This window comes from Podarcis muralis, chromosome 4 (genome assembly GCF_964188315.1).
Source record: "Podarcis muralis chromosome 4, rPodMur119.hap1.1, whole genome shotgun sequence".
In the NCBI taxonomy this organism is placed as follows: domain Eukaryota; kingdom Metazoa; phylum Chordata; class Lepidosauria; order Squamata; family Lacertidae; genus Podarcis; species Podarcis muralis.
Genome location: NC_135658.1, coordinates 54,458,557 through 54,477,193, shown reverse-complemented (window position 1 = coordinate 54,477,193; position 18,637 = coordinate 54,458,557). Strand labels below are relative to the sequence as shown.

Here is an 18,637-nt window from a genome sequence, read left to right as displayed (position 1 = left end):
AAGTCATTAACAGAATATTTGGGCTTGCTGTAGAAAGAAAATTAAAAGTATCAAAGTAACGTCAAAATTTTAACAGCCTTCCTTATTGCAGAGGAACAGGCATCCCACAGCTGTTCATATTGCCTGGTGTGCTTTAGCCAACTATAATTGCAGCCCAACATTTCCTCCTTAAAAGTGTTCCTTGCCCAAGAGCCGAGCCAAGTACATTTTGGACAAGCCTAGGGTGTTAAAAATATGAATGTGCTCTTATTGGAGCAAACCTGCATGTTTCATATTAAATGTGCTCATTGAGAAAATAATCCTGCAGAGTTTGTCAAGATGATAATTACTTTGGCAAAAAAAAGAGAAGGCCACCTTGCCTGGCCTTCATCAAAAATGGACTCCATTTACCAGAGTTTAATGGAGAGGCCTTGCTTGAAATGGACTGTGATGCATAAACCTTGCTGGTTCCTATTTTTAATATTTATGGTTCAACTGCCTGGCAAATTATCTGGTTCCCTCAAGGGGCCCCCTTTGCACAGGGCCTACATCAGTCTACAAAGGAATAATGGTTCCACTCCTCTGTGCCTGCCATTGTAGAAGGCCTGAAAGATCAGGTTTGATTTCTATTTTTATTTCACAGTTGTGTTTTTTTTAGACATAGGGGCTTCTAGATATGTTCATAGAATCATAGAATTGTAGTGTTGGAAAGGACTCTCAGGGTCATCCGGTCCAACTCCCTGCAATGTAGGAAATTCAGCTCAAGCATCCAAGACAGATGGACATCCAGCCTCTGCTTAAAAACCTCCAAGGAAGGAGAACCCACAACCTCCTAAGGGATGTTCTTTCCAACACACTTCAGAAATTGGGAAGGGATGGGGGAGGGGAGTGGGGTTTATTGATTTGTTTGTTTTGTTCTTATTATGTACTTTGTGTTTTTATCATGTATTTTTATGTTGTGAAGAGATCTGTGGACAAAGGTATACAAATTTAATACTACTACTACTACTAATAATATAAATAATATAATATAGCATTACCAAAATGTGGATCATGGATTGATCACCATCACCACCTCCTTCTCTAGGCTTAAGTATAGCAGATCTGTTCACACCCTAAAGGCAAAGAGTGACTGCAGAAGATAGTTGGTTCTTAGAGATGTTTTGCAAATGTAGACATCTGAGGGAAAATATATCATGTGAATTGGCAATACAGTGGTACCTCGGGTTAAGTACTTAATTCGTTCCGGAGGTCCGTTCTTAACCTGAAACTGTCCTTAACCTGAAGCACCACTTTAGCTAATGGGGCCTCCTGCTGCTGCTGCCGCCACGCCGCCGGAGCCCGATTTCTGTTCTTAACCTGAAGCACTATTTCTGGGTTAGTGGAGTGTGTAACCTGAAGCATATGTAACCCGAAGTACCACTGTACACATATTACACTGACATGTGTGAAATCCATCAAAGGGGGAAATGCCTTTGAGTATAACATGAACTGGCTCAAGTCACATGTATTCCCAGATTTCCCTGGCCATGCCTACATAAAATAAACCATTGCTTCATTGTTTTCTGAAAGTTTCCAACATGCATTTGGTTTGGCAGCAACCTTGTGGGGCACAACCCTAAAAAAAAAGCGCAGCCTTTCAGTTACTGAGGAAACAAACACTATAAATCTAACTACAGAGCAATTGTGTATTAAAAACATTTCTAAGCACAGTGGAACAAAGCAATTGTGAAATGTTTGAACAACTGTGAATTGTACATTTCTGACTTTAAGGCCTCTTTTAAGAAGTAAAACAGTGCAAAGATAAAAAAATAAAATGTCCATTTTGCTGGCCCACTTGAAATTGCAGACATGTTGGCTACAATATATATATATATATATATATATATATATATATATATATATATATATATATTGTAGTCACCCCCAAAGTAGCATGTAGTCATAGTCTTGCATTAGATAAGCTTTCTAGTTTGGTACAGCTAGGATGCAACTTAGAACTACAGTAGTTGGTGGCAACATTCAGCTCCTAAAACCGTATTCCTGTTAAACAGTGACACCCAGTGGCCAGATGCTATTTACACACCCACTTTTCTCTGCATTCTGCAAACATGTTGTCTGTTTTTGATTAAGGAATGCCATGGTATTTTTTAAATGCACATTGTACAAAGAGACCTGCTTGTACATTTTATTATACATGGACAAACTGAAATAGCTAATGCCATAATGGGAAAAAAAATCATAACAGCAGCTTTGTCCATTTGTTGTGGTTCAGTAAAGTCAAAGGAAAAGGAAGAGAGCACTGGCAGATTCCCCTGCAGCTGAACCAGCCCTGACTTGAGGGGGACTGATGTTACTTTTTGCAATGTTATACTGATCTATTAAGTACTCCATATTCTAGCCACTTGCATGCTTTAGGACAGGAATGTGCAAGCCTGGAACTAAAGGAAATAAATGATGTCAAGATAAAGAAATCAGCAAGGCACAATGTTCTCTTGGGAGCGGTAAATTACTAAATAAATTACCGTAATTCTGTTTCTATACAACATTGGGTTTTTAATTGTAAGCTTCATGTTTTATTTAATGCTTACTATAAGATCATTTGAGAACTAACTGTTCAACAGCAGCCATTGAGATTCAACTACAGTGTACCTTGGAAGTCAAACGGAATCCATTCCGGAAATCCGTTAGTCTAACATTCAGAAACCAAGGCACAGCTCCTGCAGCCAATCAGAAGCCACATCGGGATGTTCGGGTTCCAAAGAACATTTGAAAACCGGAACAATCACTTCCGGGTTTGCGGTGCTTGGGAGCCAAAATGTTCAACTCGCAAGGCGTTCGACTTTTGAGATACAACTGTACATGTAGCTTGAGCGAACCTTAGTGTTCATGTGAAACAGGACTCAGGCTGAAGCCATATACAGATTTACATGAAAACAAGTTGCTTTAAGCTTGCATGATTTCCTTCCACATAAACATGTACAGCATTTCACCACAGCGGTAGTTTTAGAATTTGATCAGTTTGCAAGAACAAAAATAGTCTATCACCCTTAATCTTTTAAAGTTAGTCTAACCATCTACTTCAGACTGTAGCAGAATCCATTTGCATCTACTGCAAACATTTCCATTAACAGATACTTAAATAAAACTAAATACATTCCGTCCCCCCATGTATGATTTCTCACTCTGACTAGGAATGAATGAAACCAAATTCCAGAGAAAACATGGACAGGAAAGTTAATATGAATGTTCAACTTTTTATTCCAAGCACTGCATCATATTGCTATTCTTAGCAAGCATAAAAGCACTCACAAACGACAAAAACCTTTCAAGAATTTTTATCATTGGAACCCCTCTTTCAAGTTTTTTTAAGCACTCTTAAGTAGAAAGGAAGTGTAACCATCTGTAATGTTTGCATGACATATTAAAACCCCATGAGACTTTTAAATTAACTTTGCCTGCGTTTTATGTAGAGAAAAGTAGCAGTTTTAGATTCTAAACTTTGTTTTCAAACCAGTTTATATAAGTGCCCATTGAAGACTTGCCTTAAAACTCTGGCACCTTGCCATTTGCACGTAGCTGAAAAAGCTTGGATTTTCTAATTTTGCATTTAATTGGTACAGGAAGATAACATAACATGAAGGAATGAATGAATGAATGAATGAATGAAGGCAGAATGAATTAGTTTCACAACATTCTGAGGGACTGCATGGAGCAAGTTAGTTTGTGAAGCAGACACCCTTTATTTCAAGCAGCCTTTGTCTGCCAGATACAGACTTCCAGGACATCTTAGTGCGTAAAGGACTACTGAAATATTACACATTTGCAACCAGGTGAGATTTCCATACCTGCAGACTCTAAAGAGCCTACTGCACAGTCAACTTTTTGCTTAGAATGCTTGGAGTCCATTTCACATGATGTGGATTTTGCAAGTATTCTTTGGACAACTCTTGCATTCTGCAGGCAAGGTATTCATTGAAGTTCAGCACTTTAGTAGTGCCTTTACATTTTATTTTCATTTTCAGTTAATTCAGAGATGGAAGTTTCATCAGATTTAAGACGCTTAGGAGGTGGTGGATTTTGCAAAGGGTCTTCAGGTGGTGATGGCCTCTCTGAAATAATTAAGAAAATCATTATTATTAAGTTTCAGGTTTTCAGAATGTTAAAACTACTGGGACAAGAAGACAGTGGGTAAGATTCAACATAGTGTATGTTTGGTGCCCACTTGCACTATGCTGCTTCTCCTTCCTATCCGGAGTGTTTGGGGGACACTTGGGGCAGGTTTTGGGAGTGGGGTGAAGACAAACATGAAGTCCCGTTGTGCACGTGGATTTCTGCTGCGCAAGCAGGCAAACATTGCCGTTTCACAGTAATATCACACATTCTCCCCAATTGATGAAAATGGGCAGGGTACATTTACTGTGCCGCCCATGCCAACCCCCAGTGCAATCATGAATTGTGGAGGCAAATACAGTTAAAGCAACACTCATTCGACACTTTTTGAAAAGCTATCAGCAGTAAGATATTTTACCATGTTGAACGGTTTCCGTGGAAGCAGTTGTAGAGATGGGATCGGAAGGCGATGAGTCTTGAGTGTCTGCATTTAGAGGGATTAAGGCAACTCTCCTAAAAGCAATTAAATATTTAAAAACTGAGAACGCTTGACATCTTGACACCCTTACACACATGCAGAGTTTTCCAGACTCCCACTTTCCTCATGCTATGTCACTAACTGTCTTTCTCTGGCTCCTTCCAACCCTCCTTTCCCTTGACTCCATGGCTAGAGCTCAGTCCCGTTAAGAGAGTCTACACTTAAATCGGTTTACCCATCTCTGCATTTCTTCCTTTGACTTTTCCGTGTGTCTGTTTAAGATTGTAAGACTCCTGGGATAGGGACCTCTCATAATTGTTCTTTATAAAGCACCATGTACATAGATGGTACTACAAATATAATGAAGTCTGAGCAGAAGCTTCATTGAGGACCAGGCAATGCTTCCTGGCACTACATCTGCCAGAATGTCCTTTGCAAGGCTGTTTCATACCTACCAGAAGAGCCTGGTTGCATTAAGCTCACCTTGGTGCCTTGCTCCATGCTTGTAAGGTATTAAGGGTAACCCTCCTGGGTTGGTTTGCTTTTGAGCTTGATGGCTGCATAGGTTTCTTCTCTTCCAAAGAGGGCACCGGGGGTTTTCTGACAGCAATAGGTGTTGAGGGCAACTCTTTGCTGTTTATCGGAGTCTTGCATTGCACAGCTGGGCTGTTTGGATCCATGGTCTTATTGGGAGGAGTGCCATCCACTGGTTTTGGAACTGGGGAGATAACACTGGACGACTGGCCCTTTTTCATTTTTTTCTCAGCTGTGCTGGGGGTCCCGGCACTTACAGCTGGCTTCTCTTTCAGTGGTATTCCAAGCTCATCTTCTTCAAAAGTCACAAAAGAACAATATCCATCCGTAGAAGAAATAGCAAGAAAGGATCCATCACTAGACCTGGTGTTTGTTTAGGGAATTAAAAAGAAGTTTAAGTGCCTCAGTTGCATTTCAGTAATGGAAATATGAACATAAAGCATGTCTGGAGTGTAAATAACTTACATTTGACTTTGTGGAAGCCCTGCTCTGGCTACCCCCACCAACAACATGGGATGGGCAGCTAACAGAGCTTTTTGGGAAGTGGTACCCCTGTTATGGAACAGCCTTACAGTGGGGGTTTGCCCAACACCCTCTTTGAGGCCTTTTCAGGGACAGGTGAAGACTTTCAAATTGAGAACCACTGTCCTAAGTCTTATGGTCCACTCCTTAGTTTTGACACTTGCATTTTAATTGTTTTTTGTTTTCAGTTGTTTTATTTGTATCTTGATTATTTAGCATGGTATTTTAAATGTTGTATTTGTTTTGTGAACTGCCTAGAGAACTTATGATATGGATTAGCCATATAAATCTGGTAGATAAAAGAAAAACAAATATGTGAATATAAATGCAGTGCATGAGCTGGAGCCAGAGTTCACTGATCTCACCCATAGCAGTTTTGGTTATGAAAATGAGACATTTTGGAGCTTCAGGTAATCACAGAGGTTATTGTCGCCAAGGCTCATGCCATAAATGACAAATCCCCAAATGCTACAAGCAGTCTGAAGTCCTGGGTTTGTATGAAAGGAAACAATTACCTATATGGAAAGGAAACAATTTCCTGTTGTTAAAGTTTAGATGGGCCATGCTACTGCTGAACAAAGGAACAGTGCCGAAAGTTATTTTAGTGACCATGCCCAGAATAATGAGAAATAGAAGGCTTGCAGTAACATTTAAAATTAAGTTCACCATAGTTACATGACTTACTATACACAGGAAAGTTCAGATGTGTGAAAAAGTAATATTTTCTGTTTTACAGTAACATTCTGCCTTACTAAAGTTAAATCAATGCTCTGACAAGACTCCACATTTGTTGCTCCTCTGGAAGAAAAATATTTACAAGGTGCTTGGTGGTGCTGAGAATGCAAGCTAAGATTAAAGAATCTTTACCATGTGATCAGTATATCAAAAATATTCAAGTCAGTTGTGACAAGCAATCACAAGTGTCCTGCATGCTCTGAAGGAAGGCAGAAGGCCAGGGACTGCAGGCCAGGAAGCACATATGCCATCAACTCCCAGTTTGCATTAATGGACTCTTCAGTCTTTATTTTTGTATGTTTTAGTTTTTTAATTGTATATTGCCTTGGGTGCAGAAAGGCAGCATATAAATCTAATAAATAAACAAATTACCTACCACGAAATGTCACTAATAGTATGGTAATGTATATTAGATACATAACCAAAAGGAAAGGATTGCTCTGTGTCATAGAAGAGCACAGAATCTTCTGAAGCAACAGCAAAAACCATCCGATAGGGTAGATTTATCAGACCAGTCTTCTTGGAAGCGTCTTCTAAAATGTGAAGAGAGTTTCAAATTAAATACCATTTGCCATTTTAGACCCTCAGCCTTCCACAACCATATCCTCTCCTGCAATTTAGGAGGATGAAGGACAATGAGGACCTCTCTCTTTAATTCTACTGTAGCAATGGAAAATAAGAATGTTGCTTTTTAACAATGCGTTCCGCACATATGTAAGAATATTTACAACACATTCCCAAATGAGTGCTACACAGCACTGATAAAACACACATTTAAAAGATGCCTGCAGTTAATGTTCCTTGCACTTTCAGAATGGAGCACATGGGTTGGGAGAAAAGATCTGGCCCCTAGCTGCTCTTATGCATACTTTTGGAAAAGTAATTGTTCAACATTTTCCGAAAGTTGAAACAACTGCTAGAAGTGAATAACTTTTCTAACTCTTAAGGTTTAATTTGCAACCAAGGCACTGTTAAGAAAACAGTATGTTGCGGTGATATGGACAAGGTGCAAAGGTTCTATCCTCGTGCAATTCAGTTTGAGGGACTGGTATCTTTTATTAGGACATTCACCTGTTAACATATACTAAAATGTTATTATCCTGTACAAAAATATTCTAACAGCATGTAAAAAATAAATTGAATCCTTACAAGAATAAGCAAACAGCATTTGTGATACAATGCAACCCCAAATAACCATTAGAAAGCTAAGATGTTGAACAGTATACCCTTTAACACAGCCAGATTTAATATATTTCAAAATATCTACAATATATTCTCGAAAGGATTTACAATACCTTTGTTAAGTGCAGACCTGAGCTCAAAGTAGACGGGGCAGCAACGAACAGCTAAGGTTGCCTTTCCGGGACAAGGTAAATGAGCTATAGGCCTAATAAGAAGAGGATTTTTTTTTTAGGAAAGGGCATTTGCCATATGAGTTTAAAGTATGAATGAATATACATCCAGTAAGACCTTACCTTTTCAGATTTTTTCTGGAAAAAACGTAAGTAGTGTTTGTTACATTTTCTCCTGATTCCACACAGCCTGCTGAGAAAGTTAAAGTAGTGCCATCATGTTAGTTTTGCACATAATCTTTAAGGCTATTGCTTAACTAAAAAATCCCCAAACACTAACATAAACCAAACTTTAGGTTCTCTCCTATTGTTACTAAGCTTTCCAACAACTCACAGTGTGACTTCAACCTACAGGAATGCAGTTAGGGGCTCAGTATTAATGCCAAATGTGTGTTGCATATCAACTTGTAATCAATTTGCATTTTTTCTTTGGCTGCAAACGTACATGGTCTGTCTCCCCAAGTTTCTAGGGAGTAAGTACAGTGTACATTTTGAAGTATTCATCTTCTGCTTACACTCAGCCTACATTTCTAATGCAAAATCAGTAACAGGACAGTGCGTACTTGCACACAGACTTGTATGCAAACAGTATTAAATATGTGGGATATGTTAGTTAAATGTGGGTCACTAATGAAGCTGATTTCAGAGTGCTATTTGTATTGGCACCATCAAGGGGGCCTGGCCTAATTTTGGACATGGTACTCTCATCACAATACTGCAAAATTAGGAATGCCTCAAGTCAAATGAAACTGTCATCTTATAGAGGGCAATCTTGCAAAAATATTTGAAAAAATACAAGCAGCTCGTTTCGAAATGTTAGAAATGGAGCATAAGGTGGAAAAAGGAATGCAAACGATGAAAGCTGCAGTGAGACTTGCTTCTGAACAAATAGTCACTTTCATTTTATATTACATTTCTGTAAACATTAAACTCAGTGTTTCATAACAAAGACATAATAAATACAAATACACCACTACATTGTTATCTATAGCATCGTCCTATCAAATATAACTGATATCAGCTTCATAAGATACATAATAAAAAGCAGCTCAATATCAGAATAACTCTGTTACTCTTTTCCTATTGGTAAGACACATCATTTAGGAGAGGCACCCCCAAACTCGGCCCTCCAGCTGTTTTTGGACTACAACTCCCATCATCTCTAGCTAACAGGACCAGTGGTCAGGGATGATGGGAATTGTAGCAAGCGGTGAATGGAGACTTAAACAGTAGGGGAATGTGGCATTGGTACAAACATATGACAGGCTGTAATATGGATACCTGAAGAAAGAAGGGAAAACATCCAGCTGCACATACTGAATTACTTTTCCTTTAGTTCATTCCTAGTGTTTTCAAGGCAGAAATATTTTATTGGGTTGAAAAGCTTGCCACCATTTTTGGTTTATTATTTTTATAGGGGGTATTTGATTTAAATCCATTGATTTCAACTGATCTATTCCAAGTGTGACTAATGCTGGCCATCATCTTTATTTATTATTATTTTATTTATACCGTAATGGAAATATTACAAAATTCCTGGAGGTGAGAGAAGGCACGTGTTTGGTAATAAATTCTAATACACACAAGCGGTTTTTCACCAAATGCTGAAAACACCACACGCCATTCTTTGCTGCAGGGCTGGATGAAGGAAATGAAATATCTGTACTTACCAGGAACAAGAAGCAGAGAGCCATCAGGTGTAAAAGTAAGCCTCCGAAAGAATGACTTCATGCTGTCATCATGAAACATTCGATAGCTTTTTACCTGAAGAATTTGACAACAATTAAACTTAACAACAGCTACTTACTCCCAGTTACTGTACAACTAAGAGCATGCATCCACTCTGTGTCCTTTTAATGGAAAGGCTAGAGCACTCTACAGCTAAGGAGTGTCTCCCTATTTCCTTTAGATACAGTGGTACCTCAGGTTAAGAACTTAATTCATTCCGGAGGTCCGTTCTTAACCTGAAACTGTTCTTAACCTGAAGCACCACTTTAGCTAATGGGGCCTCCTGCTGCCGCTGCGCCGCCGGAGCCTGATTTCTGTTCTCATCCTGAAGCAAAGTTCTTAACCTGAAGCACTATTTCTGGGTTAGCGGAGTCTGTAACCTGAAGCGTATGTAACCTGAAGCATATGTAACCCGAGGTACCACTGTACAGTGGAACCTCAGTTTTTGAATGTCTCGGCTGGAAACATTTCAGCAGCCAAACGCCGAAAACCCGGAAGTGAGTACTTCTGCTTTCGAATGCGCCTCGGAAGTTGAACAGCTTCCAAGGCGCGTTTCTCATTTTTCTCAATGGAATTTGCCAATAGCCCTTTGATCCGTGGTTTTCGAACGTTTCAGAAGTTGAATGGTTTTCCGGAACAGATTACGTTCGAAAACCGAGGTTCCACTGTACATCCATTCAGTTTTTATAGATGTATCCAATAGTCACACTGAACCACTTCACAGAGTTCAAGGGATTGTGATTCTATAAATACTCCCATGTGCCTTGGAACTATAATGGTGAAAATGAAGTACACTTTATTTGCATAGCCATGGAAAACTAACTAAGGCTTACATTTACGTAATCCTGATCTAGATTCATTTATTAGTAAGGGCTGCTTCACACATTACAGTTTTCCAACATGAAGCTATCCTTGTGTAGAAAGCGGTTCACCACAATGTGAGAAGTGTTGGTGCAAAAGGCTTTTCATGTACAAGTACAGTGGTACCTCGGGTTACATACACTTCGGGTTACATACGCTTCAGGTTACAGACTCCGCTAACCCACAAATCGTGCTTCAGGTTAAGAACTTTGCTTCAGGATGAGAACAGAAATTGTGCTCTGGTGGCGCGGCAACAGCAGGAGGCCCCATTAGCTAAAGTGGTGCGTTAGGTTAAGAACAGTTTCAGGTTAGGAACGGACCTCCGGAACGAATTAAGTACTTAACCCGAGGTACCACTGTATACTGATATTCTCTCTCTCTCTCTCTCTAGGTTTGAAGCAACCCTGAAAGATGTACCATAGATTTCCCTTCATTAATAAATACCTGTCCTGCACCTTCCTTTGAGTAATGTTTTGGGGTGGGGAGGAATGAAGGAACAATAGTTGGATGGGTCAGAATAAGAAAGGAAGTGCAACAGAAATAGTTCATATTTGCAGCATGCAAAGAGGAATAGGATCAATGTTTGCCTTCTCACTTCCTCTCCCTTTCCAGTTTGCAGGCGGAGAGAAGGGTTAAGAAAACAGAATGAAGTACAGACAGACAGAATTTGCCCTGTTGTTCTGGTATTTGTATTTCCAGTGATAAGATAATGTTTATACCAACAACTTCTTTACAGGTTGTAAACCACTTTGAGGTTTTCTGCAATCAAGTAGCATATAAATTTTAGGAAGTAATAAAATAAAAATAAATAATAACTTCTTTAGACGTGTAACCAGAGAGGAGATTCCCTCAACCCACCAAGAATTATGTTTTGAAACATCAGTTGTTTAAAAAAACAAAAAATTCTGACCTCTCCTTCAGATCCTCTGCCCGACGGCATTTTGGTAACGTTAAATGCCACTCTCTTAGTCTGCGTATTATATACTCTCAAAACCCTACATAAAAAGGAAAGCTGTTAATTACAAACAAAACACCCACCCTCTTTTATGTTGTGTATGATGATGATGATAATATATATATAATAGATATATATAATAGATTATATATATATATATATATATATATATATATATATATATATGGTAGCAAGAAGACGACACTATAGCACTGGTCTTATTCTGAACAGTGGAAACAAGGCGATCCTACAGGACTAAGGGAAATAGGCATTTTAAAGCAACCAAATTCATTCCATTCAGGAAAGCTAGCATTTAAATAATGAACTATTCTAAACATTATAGGAAACAAAATATAAAAAGTAAAAGACATCAATGGAAATTTCTCTTCCCCAGCATTAATGACTTACCTATCACAGCTAAGAGTTGCAATATACTGTCCTGCAGGGTCCCAGGTTACTCCTTGAACGTAACTTTTGTGTTCATTAAAAATAGAAACCTTTTGCCCTGGAAGTAATATTAACAGTGAATTGCTTTTTAAACGAGATGTCATATGATAACTAATGCATGAGCCCAAATGTAGAAACTCAAAATTATGGCTACCTCTGAAATATTGTTTGCTTGGAAAACTGACACACACACACACACAAATCAGAATAGACACTGATCTAATTTTAAAAGACTTTTAATAGGCCGTATTCCTTCCTCATAACAAGGCATTCCACCTACAAATCTGTTTGAACCCCACAGTTTTACAAAAACAGCATTATTTTCTATCCAGTAGACAACTACCATGGTCATTATTTATCAACATGCTTAATCTTTATTGTGCTTATCCTAAAAGCCAACCTTCAAGTAGACAACCCTAAAGTAGTGTGAGGCCATAGACCTGTTGAAGGCCACAGAGAATACAATAGCGCTGGATTACCTTAATAATGAATCAAACCATTCTTTTCATACCGGACAGGAATGTTAATAGCAGTTTGCCAAGATTTTCAGAGCATATTTCCCAGGTAAAGGTAAAGGGACCCCTGACTGTTAGGTCCAGTCGTGAATGACTCTGGGGTTGCAGCGCTCATCTCGCTTTACTGGCCAACAGAGCCAGCGTACAGCTTCCGGGTCATGTGGCCAGCAGGACTAAGCTGCTTCTGGCGAACCAGAGCAGCACACGGAAAGGCAGTTTACCTTCCTGCCGAAGCAGTACCTATTTATCTACTTGCACTTTGACGTGCTTTCAAACTGCTAGCTTGGCAGGAGCAGGGACTGAGCAACGGGAGCTCACCCTGTCGCGGGGATTCGAACCGCCGACCTTCTGATCGGCAAGCCCTAGGCTCTGTGGTTTAGATCACAGCGCCACCCGCGTCCCAGGTACAGCAGTCCTAAAGTCTAAAACTCTGGGAAAAACTCAAGAAGAAAGGATAGGTTTACATAAAAACAAAATCATAGCAATTACCTTTACTGACATCCCACATTATAGCTGTGTTGTCAACTGATGCAGATGCCATGAAGTTTCCATCAGGGGTCCAGCAAATATCATACACATCTTCCAAATGACCTCTGGAATTAAGCACATACACAGAGGGCAACGAAGTTATGGGCAACATACACTCACTTTTCTTTTACCCCCATATTGCATGGAGGGTGACATAAAATGATGCATGTCCCATTTCCCATCTTCTCCCAGCATTGCACTTCACAGCAGCAAACTCTGTTCAGGAGGGTCCACCAACCCTCAGTGGGTGAGAGACAGAGGAAGGAGCAGAAGGGCAAGCAGAAGTGAAGAAACAGACACAGAAACTGGTAATCTTAATACATCTCTATCATCTATCTCTTTCATTCATTCATTTTCCATAAACTTACCAAACAGTTATGAATTAGAAACACAGAAAAGAAAAAGAACTATATAAGATACAAGTATGCTGACTCCATGTATTTTTTTATTTTTGGGTTACTTTTTGGAATCTAGAAAGTCCTGAAGATAAACCACAAAGCTATAACTCCTAAGAATTAAAGGTTGCAGCTATAATAAACTATTTTTTAAAAAATGATGTGTGACATCGCCAGCAGCTGCTATTAAAACTGAATAGATCACTCAGTGAAACTTAACCAAAAGCAACAAATCTTACCTTAAAGTTTTAATTACTGTCCAGTTCTCCTTGTTTAGTTGGTTATCATCATCACCATCCTGAAATACTGTTGGCTCTTGCTCTTTGTTATCATTCAACTTCCACAACAAAATCGCAGCATCTGTGAAAATTAATCTCAATGAGAACATTTTTCACAACTTCATTCTCCCCGTCATTTTATCACGACAGTGCAGTATTATATAGTACACACTAGTAGCCGTGATTAGGCTGCAAACCTGGGAGTAAGCTCCAATGAACACAACAGGGGTTACTTCTGAGTAGATATGCTTGGATTTCACTGGACAATATACAAAACATTTGTTTTTGTGTTCATTAATTAATTAATTAATTAATGATCAGGTCTTCACCCTACCTGTCCTCCCAAAGAAGCCTAAGGTGCCAAGCATCAAAGTGGTAGAACAAGGTTATTAAATTTTTAAAAATGTATTCAAAACATTTAAAAACATCTGAAAATGTACAAAAGCATAAGGACATTTTTACCCCAAGTAGCAGAGCTAAAAAAAATTATAGCCAAATATTTTTGTGCTTCTGGACAAGGTGTTTGGTCTAAGATTGGGTAAACTGCCATTTCACACGAGTGAGTCAACTTATTATTGTTGTTGTTTTTTTTCATTTCAGTGAAATAGTTTTGAGGATTTCAGTGTAATAATCACTGTGTTTCACCTGCCCAGTCTTCAAAACATTTTACATAATAGATGATTATATTTTTGGGAAAACTATGCACAACATTGTCAAAGAGGTTATAAATAATGTGGACAGTCTAAAATCTGATGAAAGTCATTTAAAAACTGAGCAAGATTTTTTTTGAGCTATACTGGAACAGATCAAAAACATGCAAGAATGTTTAAGAGGAGGTTGTGAATATTTAGTTTATTGGTGTGTGTAGTGTTGTATTGTTTGAAGAGGACCTGGGAGAGCAGGGTTCAAACTCCCTTGAGTCAGTCATCGTCTCTTAGCCTGACCTACTTCACAGGGTGGTTGTGAGGATAAAATGGGGAGAGAACTATGAACACCAGCTTGAGCTCATTGGAAGAAAGGTGGGATACAAATGTAATAAGACTTTTAAAAATTTCAACAATGTAAAGGATTTAATTTGTATTACTGTAATATCCATTCTGTCTATATGATTCAGAACATTTGTTCTGTTAATGAAAACAGTATTTTTCTTTTTAAAAAATTTATAAGGTTCAGAATATCCACTTATCCATCTAATTTTGTGTTAATGGGTTATCTGAGGTGCTATTGTATGTGGTCCTTTGTAAAGGAATATATAGTATTAAATTAGATACATTATATTATTAATACAAATTACAAAATAATCAATTAAATGGGAAGAGTTCAGTATTGATTTAATACATACCATCTCCACCAGATGCTAGAATCTCACCATTGGGAGCAAAACGCACAACATTCACAGCTTTGGTATGTCGAGCTAAATTGGACAAGAATTCCACAATTGCTTTCCCCTCTGGTCCCTTTTCTACTTTCCATATCTAGTTATGAAATATTATAGTCAGAGACAGTAAACGATCATATCCCAAAACCTCATGAAATTTCATGAACATGAATTTCACTGATTTTTGAGAGACATACATACTCATCATAAAAGAGAACATAAATGTCAAGATAACTAAAAAGATACTTAACTTTTGACAACTCATTTTATAATACAAACAGTCCTCTTTCAAACCCAAACCTCATATATAATGTCCATTGATACATTTATAGTGATCTCATATAATTTAGCTACAATTATTTTCATACCTGTAAAATTAAACACAACATACTACAAAAAAACTTTATAATATTTATTTTTCATTCATTCATTCATTCATTCATTCATTCATTCATTTTCTATACCACCCTTCATTCAAAGATCACAGGACAGTTTACAATATAAACACACAAAAATGCATACCATAATAACAAACAAAAACAATACTCTCTCTCTCCTCCCCCATTTCAAAGGCCATAGATTGTTTAATTAGCCAATTTAGTTACCATATTTTTCGCTCTATAAGACGCACCAGACCACAAGACGCACCTAGTTTTTGGAGGAGAAAAACAAGAAAAAAAAATATTCTGAATCTCAGAAGCCAGAACAGCAAGAGGGATCGCTGCGCAGTGAAAGCAGCAATCCCTCTTGCTGTTCAGGCTTCTGGGATAGCTGTGCAGCCTGCATTCGCTCCATAAGACGCACACACATTTCCCCTTACTTTTTAGGAGGGAAAAAGTGAGTCTTATAGAGCAAAAAATACGGTACTCAAAAAGCTTTGCCGGACAGCACAATAAGGATGCAATGGAGGCAGCAAAGTGTGGTTTCCTTGCTGCCTTCATGGCTACTACTTAGGCTCACTGATGAGCCCTCACCATCTCCTCTCCCTCAATTAAAACAAACAAACAACAAAACTCCCACACAAATTTTTAAAAAAGTTAAAGTTAAAACAATTGTAGCATTAGCTCTGTCTCTGCGTTGTAGCCAGGAGATGTAGATCAAGATTTGTTTACAGAAATAAGGAGTTACTCTTCTCTTGCTGCCTGCCCACGACAAACATAAATGTTTCTCTCTTGCTACAAACATTTGTACAAATATAGAAGATTTAGCAGTATCCCATAGATTAATGTTTGTGACTCACACGAACCGCAGTGTCCACTCCAGCAGAAGCCAATCTATTGATTTTTCCGTCAGTGCCATGTTGAAAGTCTAAGCTGTACACTGGTTCTTTATTGTGCCATGCAATTTCACAAGTGAATACTTTCATCCTTTTCAAAGCAAACACAGACATTTTGACTTTCACAGCAATGAAACTCAAAAGTGATGCACTGTTCCATGTGATAATGAACTGAGCAGTTTTCACAGGCACCGGAATACAATTTTTCATAGTAGTAATATATGATCTTATCTTATATTGTTTAATTCAGTTGTAAGTTATTGTAGCACGTTGCACAAGATGCATTTTAAAAAATACAGTGATTATAGACATGGATTGTCACTCCTGTTTTTTCCTTCCCATATGTATATATACTATTAAGGCAGTTGCTCTCCCCAGGGAGGCTCACCTGGTGCCTGTTACATACCTTTAGGTGCTGGGCAAAATCATTCCTCTTCGCCCAGGCCTTTGGCTAATTGAACAAACATTGGCCTTTTAAACTGGAGGTGGGGTGGGTGGGTGGCATTGTTTTTGCTTGTTCTTGTGCTTGTTATGTATCCCTGTGTTTTTATATTGTAAACTGCCCTCTGATGCCCTTTGGTATAGAAATTTAAATAATAATAATAGCTGGAAAAGTAAAGAAAATATAGTGGGACAAAGAAAATAACTACTTCCCATGGAGCTTCACTGATGAGCAGCAAAACAAGTTATTTGCTTCCAAAGGCATTAAGTTTGTGTGTATGTTAACGAGAGCACTCCTTACTGCTAATGGGTTAAGCATCAAAGCTCCTTCTGTGAGAGTGGAGATTAATAATAATATTAATGCCAGCACTTTCCCAATGATGTACTTCAAAGCAGATTGCAAACATCATCTGGTCTCAATACATTATAATCCTGGAAGGCAGGCAAGTGCATGTCTCATAGACTGTTGCTGCGGGCAGCAGGGCTGGTTGATGACCCACAGCCTTGCTAGAACTGCCCTCACCTTCTCATGGCTGGGCTGATTTCAGCCCATTCTCTTAACCTCCACACTAGCACGTCCTGGACCACATAACTCAATGGCATCCACCTCCCCCTGCAGTGTAGGCACCCTCCCCTGACCCATAACGCCAGGTGACGTTGCATCACCTGCGCAGACACCTTGACATGCACGCCCGTGTTTATGATATACCGCAGGGAAGGCGGTGAGCATCACTCAAGGGACCTGGAGGACCCTAGTTATCGCCCTGCACGCCAAACGCCTTTGCTTCCGTAGAAACTCTCGGCGGGGGGCGGCGGAGGGAGGGAAGCAGATGGTTCCCCCTCGGAAGCAGGAGGAGAGAGGGGCCCCGCTGCCCGTTTCTGGACAGCTTCCACCCAAGAGTCTCCCCTCCCCCTCCTGGCTCTTTCCCCGCGTACCTGCAAGAAGGAGCGGGAGAGCCACCCCGGACTGCGCGGGCAGAAAGTTCGGCAGGAACTCAAACCCCGGTTCCCGGTTCCCGCGCTCGCGCCTGCGCAGTCGAGGCTCCGGAAGGAGGAGCCGGGGGGGAAAAGGCGCCACCTCTGAGGAAAGCGCCGCCCCCGCTTCTCCCTTACGGCTCCTTTCCTTGCTTGCTCCCCGCCCGTTGTTTCTTGTTCCCTTTTGGCAGGGGCTTTGCAGGATTGCAAGAGGGTTTTTGTCCGGGAAAAGCCTCTTTGCTCTCATTTAAAGTGCTCATTTAAATTTAAAGTCTCATTTAAAGTGTGCATGCACAGGAAAGCTCATACCAGTAACAAACTTAGTTGGTCTCCAAGGTGTTGCCGGAAGGAATTTTTAAATTTTGTTTCGACTACGGCAGACCAACACGGCTACCTACCTGTAACTTAAAGTGCTGCTGTGATTGGCAAAAGGGTTCCTTGGAGCGACAGTCGCTCTCTTAAAAGATAGGGCGAAACATAGGTCGCAAAGCGAGTTAGGTAACTATGCGCTGCGTCTCCATCTCAGCTTAAGACAACTAGAAGAGATCCTAAAAATCTTTACCTGTTCAAAGCTTAAGTCTGGCGAAAGCTGCAATGCTTTTAGACGGGGCAATTCGAATAATATCTACTCTTTATTATTGATGTAACCCCCCAACATGTATTTTCTATAGTTTTTATCTCTTGTCTTCAGTTCGTTTTATTTTTATTGCTATGGCTAGTGGCTGAGGCAAATAAAGATTTTTTCTGATTGTCTGGCAATGGGCGTGGCCAAGGGGGGAGGGAATTGCAGCTGCCCCCCAATCAATAAAAATCAACAAGAATACATAGCTAAGGTTCTGTCCCCCCCAACAAAAGGCCTGCCCCCCCAACAAAAATCCTGGCTACGTCCATGAGTCTGACCACCAACAAGGATCTCACAATGCTTATCCCTACCTATTAGCCCAAGCACATATATCTGAATGGAATGTCATAGTTCAGACTTTGGTCACTGAATAGGGAGTTTTATTGGGCTGCTCCACATCTTGAGCGCCACTTTCAGATGACCTGTTCATTGTGCGTGCATCCCAATTTGTTTGCAGGTAGATCGAGACATAAGCTATATACAGAAAACTTATTCTGATTTGATTACAAGTAGATGGAAGCTGTA

The 18,637-nt window shown here is 39.6% G+C and overlaps 1 protein-coding gene across 2 annotated transcripts; it reads right to left on the bottom strand.

The window, feature by feature from the left end:
• Window positions 1–3,216: 3,216 nt before the first annotated feature.
• CHAF1B (chromatin assembly factor 1 subunit B) lies at window positions 3,217–17,571 on the bottom strand. Of its 2 annotated transcripts, none has more exons than XM_028727142.2 (14): window positions 17,452–17,571; window positions 16,039–16,165; window positions 14,763–14,895; window positions 13,382–13,502; window positions 12,709–12,812; window positions 11,666–11,762; window positions 11,213–11,297; window positions 9,384–9,477; window positions 7,837–7,906; window positions 7,657–7,748; window positions 6,738–6,894; window positions 5,054–5,467; window positions 4,511–4,605; window positions 3,217–4,091 (listed from the first exon to the last, which is right to left on the bottom strand). In XM_028727142.2, exons 2-14 carry the CDS (start codon window positions 16,162–16,164, stop codon window positions 3,982–3,984), a joined length of 1,698 nt encoding a protein of 565 aa, XP_028582975.2. In that variant the 5' UTR covers window position 16,165; window positions 17,452–17,571; the 3' UTR covers window positions 3,217–3,981. The 2 variants fall into 2 exon arrangements, with proteins under 2 accessions (XP_028582975.2, XP_028582976.2); XM_028727143.2 differs by lacking the exon at window positions 17,452–17,571 and adding an exon at window positions 16,481–16,547.
• Between the last annotated feature and the right edge of the window lie 1,066 nt (window positions 17,572–18,637).